The 12,455-nt window shown below is 42.1% G+C and overlaps 1 protein-coding gene and 1 long non-coding RNA gene across 4 annotated transcripts in view; one reads left to right on the top strand and one right to left on the bottom strand.

Moving 5' to 3' along the window:
* LOC136008602 (uncharacterized) lies at nucleotides 1–2,472 on the top strand. Its single transcript, XR_010610157.1, has 3 exons — nucleotides 1–77; nucleotides 490–548; nucleotides 711–2,472. It is a non-coding gene; the product is annotated as an uncharacterized LOC136008602 (long non-coding RNA).
* The window catches only part of ABHD3 (abhydrolase domain containing 3, phospholipase), a 27,363-nt gene continuing 16,712 nt past the window's right edge, over nucleotides 1,805–12,455 (bottom strand). For all 3 annotated transcript variants that reach the window (XM_065668105.1, XM_065668106.1, XM_065668104.1), the window contains one exon: nucleotides 1,805–3,911. In XM_065668105.1, coding sequence (XP_065524177.1) covers nucleotides 3,733–3,911 — 179 coding nt within the window. In that variant the 3' untranslated portion in view covers nucleotides 1,805–3,732. The remainder of the gene's footprint in view (nucleotides 3,912–12,455) is intronic.

Genomic DNA, 12,455 nt, shown 5'->3' on the forward strand with positions numbered 1-12,455 from the left:
GGTCTGAGTCACTGGTGAGAGCCAGGCAGCTATAGGAGCTTCAAGTGAAAGAGGCAGAAAGAGGCAGAAATTCCTGTGTAGGTGGCACATGGGACAGCGGGGATTAGAGGGTGCTGTGACTGGAGCTAAAGAGCTTTATAAAGGATCTAGCTAAGAAAGCAGGGGTTTTGGGGTTTGATTTGGTGTTTTTCCAGGGAGGCAGGAAAAACCTGAGCTGGGACTTGTCCAGTCTGCTTGTGTGTTTGAATGTGAGATTTTTTGGGGGGGTGTGAGAGGAGGAGGGATAGAAAGCACTGCAGATCACTACAGCTAGAGGGAAGGCCGGCAGTTAGTTTGCAGAGATTTGGGGCCGGGCCAGACAGTGGATATGTATGTATGTGAGTGGTGCACAGGGGTCCAAGCAATTACAGTAAAACGGGAGGGGGCTGTTGTCTGAAACATTTGGGAACTGCTGAGATAAGCAAGCTGCTCCATTCTGTTGACTTGAAGGGGTGAAGCAGTTGACTACTAGATCTCAGTTGGACATGGCAGCTTGCAGCAGGGAGGAGGTAAGGAGCAGCTTCCTAAACCTAAATTACTGGGGAGTAATTCTTGAAAATGGGGCCCTTTTCTGATCTCTGTATTGGTCAGTCTAGGCCTCAGAGTGATGGCACTCTGCAACAATGAGCACATTGATGTCTGAAGCGTGACACTCTGTGCCATATTGACAGGACCATGTTGACCTGCCTGGAGTCATCATCACTTTATTGACATTACCTTGACGCCAGCTCCTGCAGAATTGTAGACTGTCCTCCACAGCCCATTCTGCTAAGTCTGGTAAACTGTACTGTTGTATGTCTTGGTTTCTAGAAAGAGCATTAAATCCTTCTTCTGTTCAATGTGAAATGTATACCATGGGTTAGTTTCTCTGCATTCATAGAACCAGATTTTTCTATTTGAAATTTTCAGTTTTTCTAAAGTCTGTTTGCCAAGAGTGGACATTATAAATTACTGTTTAAGGTCTTTATGATCCAGTACTAAGACAGCTAAGGTCACAGGTGGCTCTTGGGTGACTGAAGGCTTCACAGATAAAAAGAACAGTACCTTGCATTGACTCCAAGAGCAAATTGAGAAGAGGTGGATGTTCTGGAGCATATATGTCGTATGTCCTCTGTAGAGCAGGGGGATGCTCTAGAGGCCCCCTCAAAATTTAACTACTGATTCTGCACTGGGAAGAGGGTTTTCTTTAGGAAGGTGTTTGCAACCTGTGTGAGTTGGATTTTCATTTTCATTGCACTCCATCTTTCCAATAATGAGTATATTGCTAACTAACAATTTTCTCCCACATGCAACATTTCATATCCCTCTTGCCGCCTGGGTACCTAGATCCCATGAAAAGCCAAATCAAGACCCTGTGAATTCACACTCTATTTTAAACAGAGGGCACATTCTCGATTGTGGCTTACTGGTGCAACTCTGTGTAGAAGGTATAAAGATACCACACAGCAAAAATGTTTATGGCACTTCTTGCTAGCGTATGTCCCCCCACAGGAACTGAGGCAAGTGTCTGAATTCTATGTTCCAGAAAATCTGACAGGGAAAGCTTAAGCATATCCATAGTAAAATTTGCTTGTTGTTACTTTGCACGCTGTGCTTTGAACAATGTGTTTTCCCTAATGGAGTGTAATAAAAAACACTCCACATTTGTGCAAAAAACCACCCCAACTTTACAGATGTTTGCTAGATGTTGCTTTAAAGAGAAATGTCTTACGGGGATTTGTGGGTGCGATTAGACCTAAATGCAATAAGAGAGTGCAAAGAGAACTTCTGCCATTAATGATATTAATTTTATTTAAACAGCAAGATGTGCGTAAGTGGTTTTATTTTTATTAATACATGATGCTGAGTTTTGAACAGTACTGTACTCAAACATTTAACAAATATAATGCTCAACACATTGTTTATTGCTCATTGTTTCTGTATGAACACAAAAACTGGAAATGAATGTAGGAATAAATAAGGCACCCTACTAATATGCTGATTTCATGTACTGCAGTAACATGCACAAAATGCCATTTTGCTTTTACAAGTCTCTTGTCTCATTTTCCTTATTAGAGAAAAAAGAAGTTAGACTTTGTTACTTGGGCAAGGGCCAGTGCCTGTCTGAAAAGTCAAAACTTGAAAGCACTTTCTGATTTTTTTAATGTAACCTCCCACCTTACAAAACCAGCTTTCATGTAGCATGTCCCAGTTTCTTTTTCTAAAGACAAAAAGTATTTTTGTTCTTCCCTGGCTGTTACTAGGAGACATGCCTGGCAAAAAAGGGCTGTTCACATACTGCTTGAGACAAAAGACCCGACTGGCTTTTATATCCACGTTTTCTAACCATGCTGACCCCACTCAAAAGATAAAAATGCAAAGGCATCTTTACTGACTTGTGTGGCTGGGCCCAGATCAGTGATGGGCATGAAGTGGGAGCTCCAGAAAAGCTGCTTAAAAGCCTTTTTTGTGATTTGAGTATGCCCTAAATTTGGACTTCCCATCCACTTTGGAATACATTCTGTCCAAGTGTCCCTTCTGCTCCAAGGTCCACACTGGCTCTCACTCTGTTTCAATGCTGAGGAGCTCAGTGACACCCCGGTCAGCCTCACAAACTCATAAGCCTCTAGGGCAGAAATCACTTTGCAGAGGCTTCAATGATTTGACAGCCTATTGGTGAAGTGCTGACAAATTACCAGATGAACAAACCAGAGAGATGGGGCTCTGACCCCCATCCCACCTCTAGTTTTCTTTAAGCAGTCTGTTACATTCTTAGAGGTTGCATGAAACAACAGCAGAGACAAAGGGTTTGGATTGCTCTCTTTTTTCTTTTTAAAGTGGATTATCTCATAATTTCTTGATTTTTCTAATGTTTCTTCTTTAAAACTGAAATGTTATTGCAGGGTATTATAAACATAAAAGATGGAATCACAGCTTACCAGTTATGAGGTATGTATTACGTATATGACAACACAAGCTTTACCTGAACTTAGAAATGCAAGAAGATGTCTTTTAATTACAGAAGTTATTACAGTACTGTTTGAAAGGAATCTTTTGGTTATATGTAAACACTATAAATTAGCTGTTTAAAAATAATCATGTAAGATGAGTATGATATTGACACAGTTTAAAAAACAATAGCTAGCCCTAAATCTGAATACTTTCGGGGCAGAAGAGCAAAAGCAGGTTATCAGTCTAATCCTATGGAATAACATGCTGAAATTTTGACTTATTTGAAGAATCAGTGCTGCTTTGTTTTCCCTCCTCCTTTTGTTTTCCTATTTTAAGATTTTCACCATTAGTGCCCTAAGGAACAGGCCAACTTGTACTATGCGTGACAGGATAATATATGCTATTTTGAGTGTTGCCATTCCAATATTAAAAGCCATCTAAATTAAGTCTCCTAAATATGTACTGGTTTAAATTAAAATCCATAGGAATTATAATCTGCCTACTTGATGGTTTTGGTTAAGTGCAACCTGATGCATGTGGAATGCTGTTTCATTTAAGATCATTCTTAGTAAGGCATATTAAAAATAAATATAAAAGTGACAACATAATATTTAGTCTCTTGCTACAAAATCTTAGGCAAAAATAGTTTTGCACGTAGTAATGGACTTCATCCATTTGCTGGCTTACAGGAGTTAAAATTTGTGCATTAAGCTTAACTGCCCTTGTCAGAATGTGCCACTGAGCTAGAATAGTGGTCCAAATCTACATGCTAAAGATTTTATTTCCATGCTCGAACATAGCTTGCACAAACTGCTTGAAGACTCTGTCCATGTAAGTGCACTTCCTTGGCCATATTCCTTCCAGAAAACCGATATGGCCTCCACAGGAAGTCAGAACCAAAGCAACGTTTGCATTTTGTTTGGCAGTTTCTACCGGTATAGCTAAAAGAAGGGAGAAAGAAAATTTTAAGTCCTTATCCTTCTAAGAAGTGCCAGAATAATAACACTGAATAATTTCTATTAAACATTTCTTGCAATATCTATGACTAAATATGCACACTAACATATGCTTAAACGTACTGCAGGACATTGAACCATATCTGCATTAAAAGCCTTTGCCATTAACTCACCTTCTCTGTATGATTTTTCTGGCTGCTGTAACCCTTCCAGCTTCAACTTTCTTTCAGCCTCACTGATAGAACAGCACTCATGTTAATGCACATTCATGATTTGGTACAAATAATGTAAGTGAAAGGACAATGAAGCCTGTAGCCTTCAACCTGTGTTTCAACATTCAGCTCTGGGAAAACTGAGAAACTGGAAACCTAATTGTGAATCTCATTTTTTGTCTGCAACATATCCTGTCATCTGATATTAAAGATATCCTGGGTTATCATCATTCTATCTGATTTACCAGACTTTTATACCTGCACATTTAGGCCACACTATGCAAACACAGTGGGAAGGCGGTTCTTGCCCTCAGTAGTTCATAATCTAATATGCAAGCTAAGCAGAAATGGAGGAAAGGCAAACAACTGCACAGAGAGCTGCACGGAAAGGTTACTGGTTCTCTACTGAATAGTGACAGCTAGAAAATGATTTAAATTAGGGTTTGGATTATTAGACCAGAACCTACAAGGATTTTTCTCTTGCTGGGTTAGTTTTCAGCTGATTCAATGCCATCTCCTGGGCAATTCCCTTTGTGACAGAAAATAAAGGTCAGCAAGGAGAGACTGATGACAGGGAAAGGATATGACTTTCATATGTCAGAATAATAAAAGGTGAATATACTATTAGAATGCCATAATATTTAATTACAAGAATTTATATTTATACATATTTAATATGACATACATAATAAAATATTATGGCATGTATTTTCTTATTTCTTTATGATGTTTGAAATACAAATGGCATTTCAGTGTGATGGGATTACCCTATTATCCCATTAACTGGCTGGCACAACAGTGCAGCTTTATCGGGCTGTGGTGTTTGCACTCTTGATGTAAAAACTATTTAGGCAAATGCCTCTGGAGTTTTAAGTATTAAAAATATACCCCTGAATGAGCAGAAATCTCCATATGTTTCAGCAAAGAATCCCTTTCAAAGTTCCAGTTTTCAAATAGTAACTACATAGAAGAGAAAAAAATAAAAGCCGTACAGATTTTTTGATTATTCAGGACTGAGAGAAAAAACAACAGCAAAAGATGCTTTGTCCAGACAGAAGGGAGTAGCAGGAATTTCACTGGGTTGTGTAAAAAAGGTTATGATTCCCCAAGAAAATAAATCTGATTTTTCCTCATACCCTGCTGAAGTAAAAATGCCTTGGCACTACAACACAGAGCAGTGAGTTATTCCCAGATTGCTACTGCTGCCTCAGTTATTTTAAATATATTTTGAAGAACAATTTTTAATCAGATTATTTTGTTGGGTTTGTTTTGGTTTTTTTTTGGGGGGGGGGGGGCAGGGGGATGTAGGAGGTGTCAGTTGTCCACATCCCTTTCTGACTGAACTTCCCTCAGATGCATCCCCCCCCACACACTCCTATTTCTAGAATTCTGCTCTCCTTTGCCCCCTTATACATTTGCTATTTCAAATATCCATCATCCCTCTACATCACTACTTTCCTTATAGGTGAGTTCCTTACTTTGATTTGGATTCTGGCAGAGCTGTTGCTGTGTGCTTCAGATGCCTATCTGCCTGTTTTCAGCCACTAGCATAAGAGCACGACACCCATTCCTTAACTGAAGAAGGACTCTCAGTCAGAGTTAAGTCACAGGAGATCTTGAATGCAATGACTGTGGTGAACAGATGTGCAACTTGGAATAGATCAGGGTCAGGGGAGCAGTCTGCACCTCAGAAGTCATTACAGTGCCTGGAACAACGCGTTCTTTTCTGCTCCAGAGCCTCAGCAGGGATGCTAAACCAAGGCAGCAGGTTAAGTGGCTTTTTATAACGTGTTACAAGGTTTCCTGCCCATAAGGTACTTGGCTGTGCCCCTAACAGGGCACAGACTGAGCTCCAGAGAGCAGGGGAGATGGTCAGGTAGAGTATGTGTACTTCTTTGCTATGTGGTGATACTAATTTCTTCCACAATTTCTCTCCTTTCACAGTTGCATGCATGTAAGTAGTTCATATGTTCCAGCATTTAGTAAGTGATTCTGATTCTTTACCGGGTTGAAGAAACTGTGCTTCTCACTGTCTCTCCAAGAAGTCCTTGACTTTTCCTTTGTTAGCTGGAAAACTGAAAATGCTATATGCATTATCCAGGCCTTTTAAGGCAATACTGAGGCAAGACTAAAAAGAAAAGTCAATGAAATAAAAGCTTACAGCTTGTCAGCCTGGACTGGGGAACAAAACACAGTGAAAATGAGAGATGCAAAAACCAATGTGTTATTTCTTGCAATTTAACAGATGCATCATTTTCAGACTCCAAACTCAGCAAATGCTTTTTTCTGGAGTTTTGCCTGAGTTAATCTGCCCAGCAATCTCTGCTCTGGCTCCCTTAGATGCTGTAGATGTACACTGCCATGTACAAAGACAGTGACTATGATTCATGTCAGCTTCTGCCGGCTGCATGGGAATTTGCCTACTTATCTCTACCAAGCCGTCTGCTCCTCTTCCCTCTACTAGCATGTGGGCCATGTTAAACAGAACCCTGATAGGGAAGTGGGGATCAGACTCAAACCTGAGTCTCCCATTCCTGCTTCAGGCAATGAATCACATCTGTCTTGCTAGTCACTGAGGGGACTAATGAATAGGCCTATATGCAAGGGAATGGGGAGGAATGTGTGAGGAGAGACAGACTTGTTCTCCAAGAAACAGAGATAACATGACAACTCCATCAGTTCTAATGGATTCTGGATCAGCTGCGTACTGGCCCAAACACACCTCTTCAGTAGCTGAGATTATGCAAAAACGTGATGCTCATTCACTTTTGTCAGGCTAGTATCAAAGCATAGAGAGAAGTATCCTTTACTGTAAGAAAGTGCTTTGCTGGGGGATGGAAGGGAGAGAACCATTCTCCTCTGCTGTGCCAACCCAGGTGGGGAAGCCCTTACAGGCAGTGCTTACTGCGCCCTCTGCTTTCAGAGGTTCCCAGCATAATGATACCTCCTAAATCAGTTTGCTGGTAGTAAATTATTCATTCCCAAATGAGAAAATGAACATGAGCCGGCAGTGTGCACTTGCAGCCCAGAAAGCCAGGGATGGTTTAGTGTGAGGTGTCCCTGTCCATGGCAGGGGGGTTGGAACTAGATGATCTTGAGGTCCTTTCCAACCCTAACTATTCTGTGATTCTATGAAACTCATGGGCAATACTGCAGTGGGTGCAGTGGGCTGCCTGCCTCTAAACAGCTACAGCAGCTCTCTCCTAGAAGCCTACCAGCACTAGGATGCTGGTTATTTCTGCGCCAGGTAAGGTGTAAGCCACGCACAGGTCTGTATGAACATCATCTTCCCTGTCCTGAAGTTCTCCCTGTTGTAATTAACACGTGTTTACAGCAGAATTCTGCCAGAGATCATTGCTCTCATCACACAAGCTGCAGCACTGTGCTGAATATGCAGTCATCTGCTTCCATCCGCAGTGAGGATTTTTCATAGGTGCCAAGTTTGACCTGTTGTCACCTCTCTGCTCTCACCTCCCCTGTGGTGAACAGGAGAGCCTGCCCTTGCACAGTCTGTCTTGATACAGTTGTATGATTCATCCCCAGCAGTGTTTCTTGCTCTGCAGCTTCTCAGGAGAGAACTGAGTGCGTTGTGCTGCTCTCCAGTGCTAAAATGCAAATACTGCTTGGTAGTTGTGCAGTACTTTTCTCAAGGCTGTTGTAGGGGCTGCTAACCATCCACAAATAAACCTACAATGCAAGAGAGCAAACTCTGCAGTGTAAAATGCCATCCAGAGGGACCTCGACACACTTGTGAGGTGGGCTGATGTAGTTTAACCATGACCAGTGCAAGGTCCTACACCTGGGTCGGAACAATCCCAGGCACAGCTACACGCTGGGCAGAGAAGAGATTCAGAGCAGCCCTGCGGAGAAGGACTTGGGGGTGTTGGTCAATGAGAAAATGAACATGAGCCAGCTTCAGTGTGTGCTCGCAGCCCAGAAAGCCAACCGTATCCTGGGCTGCATCAAAAGGAGCGTGACCAGCAGGTCGAAGGAGGTGATCCTGCCCCTCTACTCTGCTCTTGTGAGACCTCACCTGGAGTATTGTGTGCAGTTCTGGTGTCCTCAGCATAAAAAGGACACGGAACTGCTGGAACAAGTCCAGAGGAGGGCCATGAGGATGCTCAGGGGACTGGAGCACCTCCTGCATGAAGACAGGCTGAGAAAGTTGGGGCTGTTCAGCCTGGAGAAGAGAAGGCTGCGTGGAGACCTCATAGCAGCCTTCCAGTACCTGAAGGGGGCCTATAGGGATGCTGGGGAAGGACTCTTCATCAGGGACTGTAGTGACAGGACAAGGGGTAACGGGTTAAAACTTAAACAGGGGAAGTTTAGATTGGATATAAGGAGGAAATTCTTTCCTGTTAGGGTGGTGAGGCACTGGAATGGGTTGCCCAGGGAGGTTGTGAGTGCTCCATCCCTGGCAGTGTTCAAGGCCTGGTTGGATGAAGCCTTGGGTGGGATGGTTTAGTGTGAGGTGTCCCTGCCCATGGCAGGGGTGTTGGAACTGGATGATCTTGAGGTTCTTTCCAACCCTAACTATTCTATGATTCTATGATTCTATGAAACGGAGCAGTGGATGTAATGCACCCTAGGATGTAGGATGGCATGCCAAAAGATACTACTGCTCATTTTTATCATGTAATTTTGTACATATGTCTATTGACCAAAATGTGTACTGCAGTTTGATCCAGCAGGCACCACCTTGTTATTTGTGATCACAGAATCACAATGTAAATATGTATGTGCCAAATTATGTCATGGAATTACAGAATCAGAGAATGGTTTAAAGACCACCTAGTTTCAGCCCTGCTGCCATGGGCAGGGACACCTTCCACTAGACCAGGTTGCTCAAAACCCCATCCAACCTGGCCTTGAACACTGCCAGGGATGGGGCATCCACTTTGTTCAAAAACCAACCTGTTGTACATTTTTTGCAAAAAGCATTTTTTTAAAAAGGAATAGAAAAGCATACATGTAAAGCAGCATCAGCTTAAATAAGTCACTGGTTTCAGACCTTCTGTTCTGTTGTTTGATTGATTTCTCCCTGTTCTTAAACTCTCACCCTAATTGTTTTCAGCCTGGCCATTCCTTGGCCATTTGGCCGCTCCAGCCAACTTAACTGTGCTGTTTACAAATAGGATGCAAAATAACACCCAAGAGCAATTACTCTAAGTCTGGATTCAGAGGGACAGAAAAGGTTTAAAGAGTTCGATAAAAACTATGAAGCTGAGCTTGAGACATGCACTTACTTGGCACAGTGGATCAGGAGGGAGCCAACATGTTACCTGGCTTCTAGGGCAGGCTTTTAGCCTGGGCACAACACTCACCAGTGGCAATTAGCTAAGCATTAGTATAGCGCGATTTAAGTTGGATGCCTAATACACTGCTTAAAGTCTTTGAGGAGGAAAATGCCACTTCAGATGAAAAGTTAAATGTGAGGCTGATAATGAATGCTGTCATTCCATCTTCTTGATTTCTTTTTCACACAAACTAAAAGGTTATATTACATCTTTCCTGAAGCAATGGCTCATTTAAATTAGTTAGGCAAGAGAAGTGCCATGCAATGAAGAAAGCATTTGTTTTCATTAGTTAGTATTATGCAGTACGGGGACTGCATCCCAGAATTAACCTACTACAGATGCATCTGCTGCCAAGCGCTATGAACTTTAAACAGCAACATTAAGGAAGGACTGCGGATGAATTGTTTCTTCCTAATACTGGATTGAGATCAAAGGGCACATTTTCACAATATATTAAACAGTAATTGCTGGGAAGTAAAAACTGTACCAGAAAGTCACACGAGGAGAAATGATCAGGTAGCAAAAGGCAACAGAGACAGCATCTGCACTTTTTAAGGGAAGTCTCTCTATAGGTCCATATTGTATAGTGTCAAAACAGACTTGGGGTTGTATCCCCCAAACTCTGTTACAGGAAGATAGATATGGCTGGCTTGATAAAGTATATTTAAACACAAAGGAATCCTGGCAGTTTTCTCCTTAATGGGTTTTCTAGGCCTGTTTCACAGCTGTTGGAAGCTACAGCTATCTACAACAGAGGTGGAAGGTAGCTTAAAAGCTGGTAGGTATTACTGGGACAGATGAGACATGAAATAACCAATCCCCAAAGTCAATAAAGGCTGCAGCCTGGAGGAGAAGAAATGTTGTGGCTTTGAATCCATTACACAGTTATGAGTGAAAACTGCCCCTGGTTGCCACAGGCTTACATGTGTCCACACGCTTTCAACTCAGAAAAAACAAGCCAGTTACCAGAACAAAGTCACTTCCCAGTCTAACACCAGCCCCTTATATGTGCTAACATAAAACAGCCTGCGAAAGTGTCAAGACGAATAAACTCCAGTAACTGATAGCACCAGCCATCATTTCTAAGCTGCTAACCAAGCTGCCCCGTGACTCCTGCCAGTGCAACGCTTCACATTGAGGGTGCACAGCACAAACAAAAGGAGCCAAGGACAGATACATGTAAGAATCATGCTATTAACTGTAAATCAATATTGTCCTGGTGGCCCTTTCGAAGGTAAACTTGTCACCACATGGACAATAGTTTAGAGCCAAAAGCATTCACAAAGACCATCCCTATAATCCACTGCTGACCAATTGCTGTGCTTCTTTTAAAAAGCAGCTTCAAGGGAGATCTGCTACAAATGTACTCTAGGGGGGTACTTGTCGCTAGCTGATCTACACAATCACAGAATTGTTGAGGCTGTAAGAGACCTCTTGAGATCATCTAGTCCAACCCCCCTGCTGAAGCAGGGTTACCTATAGCAGGTTGCCCAGGACTCCACCCAATCAGGTTTTGATCCATTTATGGAGACAGAGACCCCACAGCCTCTCTTTGCCCATGTTTTAACTCTCACAGTTAAAAAAATAAGTGTTTTCTTGTGTTCAGATTGGATTTCATGGGGTGTGAATCAATGACTGGCTCTTGAGAGCTGGAGGTTATATTCTAAAATGAAGAGATAAGGGAATTGAGTATCTGCATTAGCTTTAGTCTAGCTAATACAGGTCCCAGTCCCTGTGATAATATGCTGGAAAAGGTTAACAAATCCTCAGGGGTCAGAGGCACACTGCCTGGTTCACTGCTGTTGTTACTTTTGCTAACTAGCTAGCTTACTCCTGCCACAGTTACTACTGCACTTTAGAACAGAAACCACAAAGTGAGCTAGAGCTAAACCCAGAGGTGAAGCCATTGTTCCCTCTCTAAGATACTTAATGGCAGAAGTATGACACAGCAGATGACCCACCTTGCAGTACTACAGGCAAAGCCATCCCCAGGGTCATAGCACCCATAAAAGTGTATTTTGAGAATCTCTAGTGTGGGAGAATACCGTCTTACTGGGTAGAAACAATCCCTTTGTCATGACGCATAGCCAGATTTTATATTTGGACACAGACTTTAGGGTCACAACCCCATCCATTCTCATTTCCAGCACATTACATGCTCATAAGAGAAAAAGCAACTGGCCAATTACAAGGAAATAACCAAACAGCCACAGAGGCTAGTAAATACAAAGAGACTAATTCTCTCCCAGAAAGTCCCTGAACAGCAAATTGTTAAAGGTAGGTGCAGTATTCTGGAAGAATGTTGCTGCGTTTGCCCAGATCTTATTTTATTTTAAGCCTTTGTTTTAGCCAATGTAAAGGATAGGTATTTTGGCTAATTCGGAGTCACCATTTTCGCCCTCATATTAAGTGGCTGTCGCTGCTTCATATTGTTCATGCATAACATGGATAGTTTTCATTCAAGAGGAGAAGAAATCAGACTCCTACTGCACTAAATTGCAGTGGTCCCTTTCTTCTTTATGTCACATTTGTCTCCAACAGGTCTTCAAACCATAATGTCTGTGCATGTTTCTGCATGTGTTGTACATCTCTGCACAGATAAACAGTACGCACACATACAGAGTCTCTTCCAATCCCTTCATTTTTCTGTTTGTTGTTCTAATCTGTTTGCCTGCTCAGTCTGGTTTCATGACTCCTGTAAGAATCTCACTTCACTTGTGGTGGCAGAAGAAAACTCCCCTGAAATAAATCGAGTGTATAAACTTCATCTTTAAATGTGTCAGGTGTACACTGCTGAAGGCTGTCCCCTCAACCAGCTGCTCATCACAGTGGTTTTCCTCTACATTAGCTTTTGTTACTCAAATACCATAACTAATACACAGACCATAGGAAAAAGCATATCTTTTTAAGCAACAGAGTTTTGATCTTCAGAGGAAAAGCAAGATGTTCATAATGATGTGTTTGGCAGAAAACAGGGAGAAAACAGAGCTTTCAGCCTATCTATTATTAGTTGATACTCC

The sequence above is a fragment of the Lathamus discolor genome, chromosome 2, assembly GCF_037157495.1.
Source record: "Lathamus discolor isolate bLatDis1 chromosome 2, bLatDis1.hap1, whole genome shotgun sequence".
Taxonomy (NCBI): domain Eukaryota; kingdom Metazoa; phylum Chordata; class Aves; order Psittaciformes; family Psittacidae; genus Lathamus; species Lathamus discolor.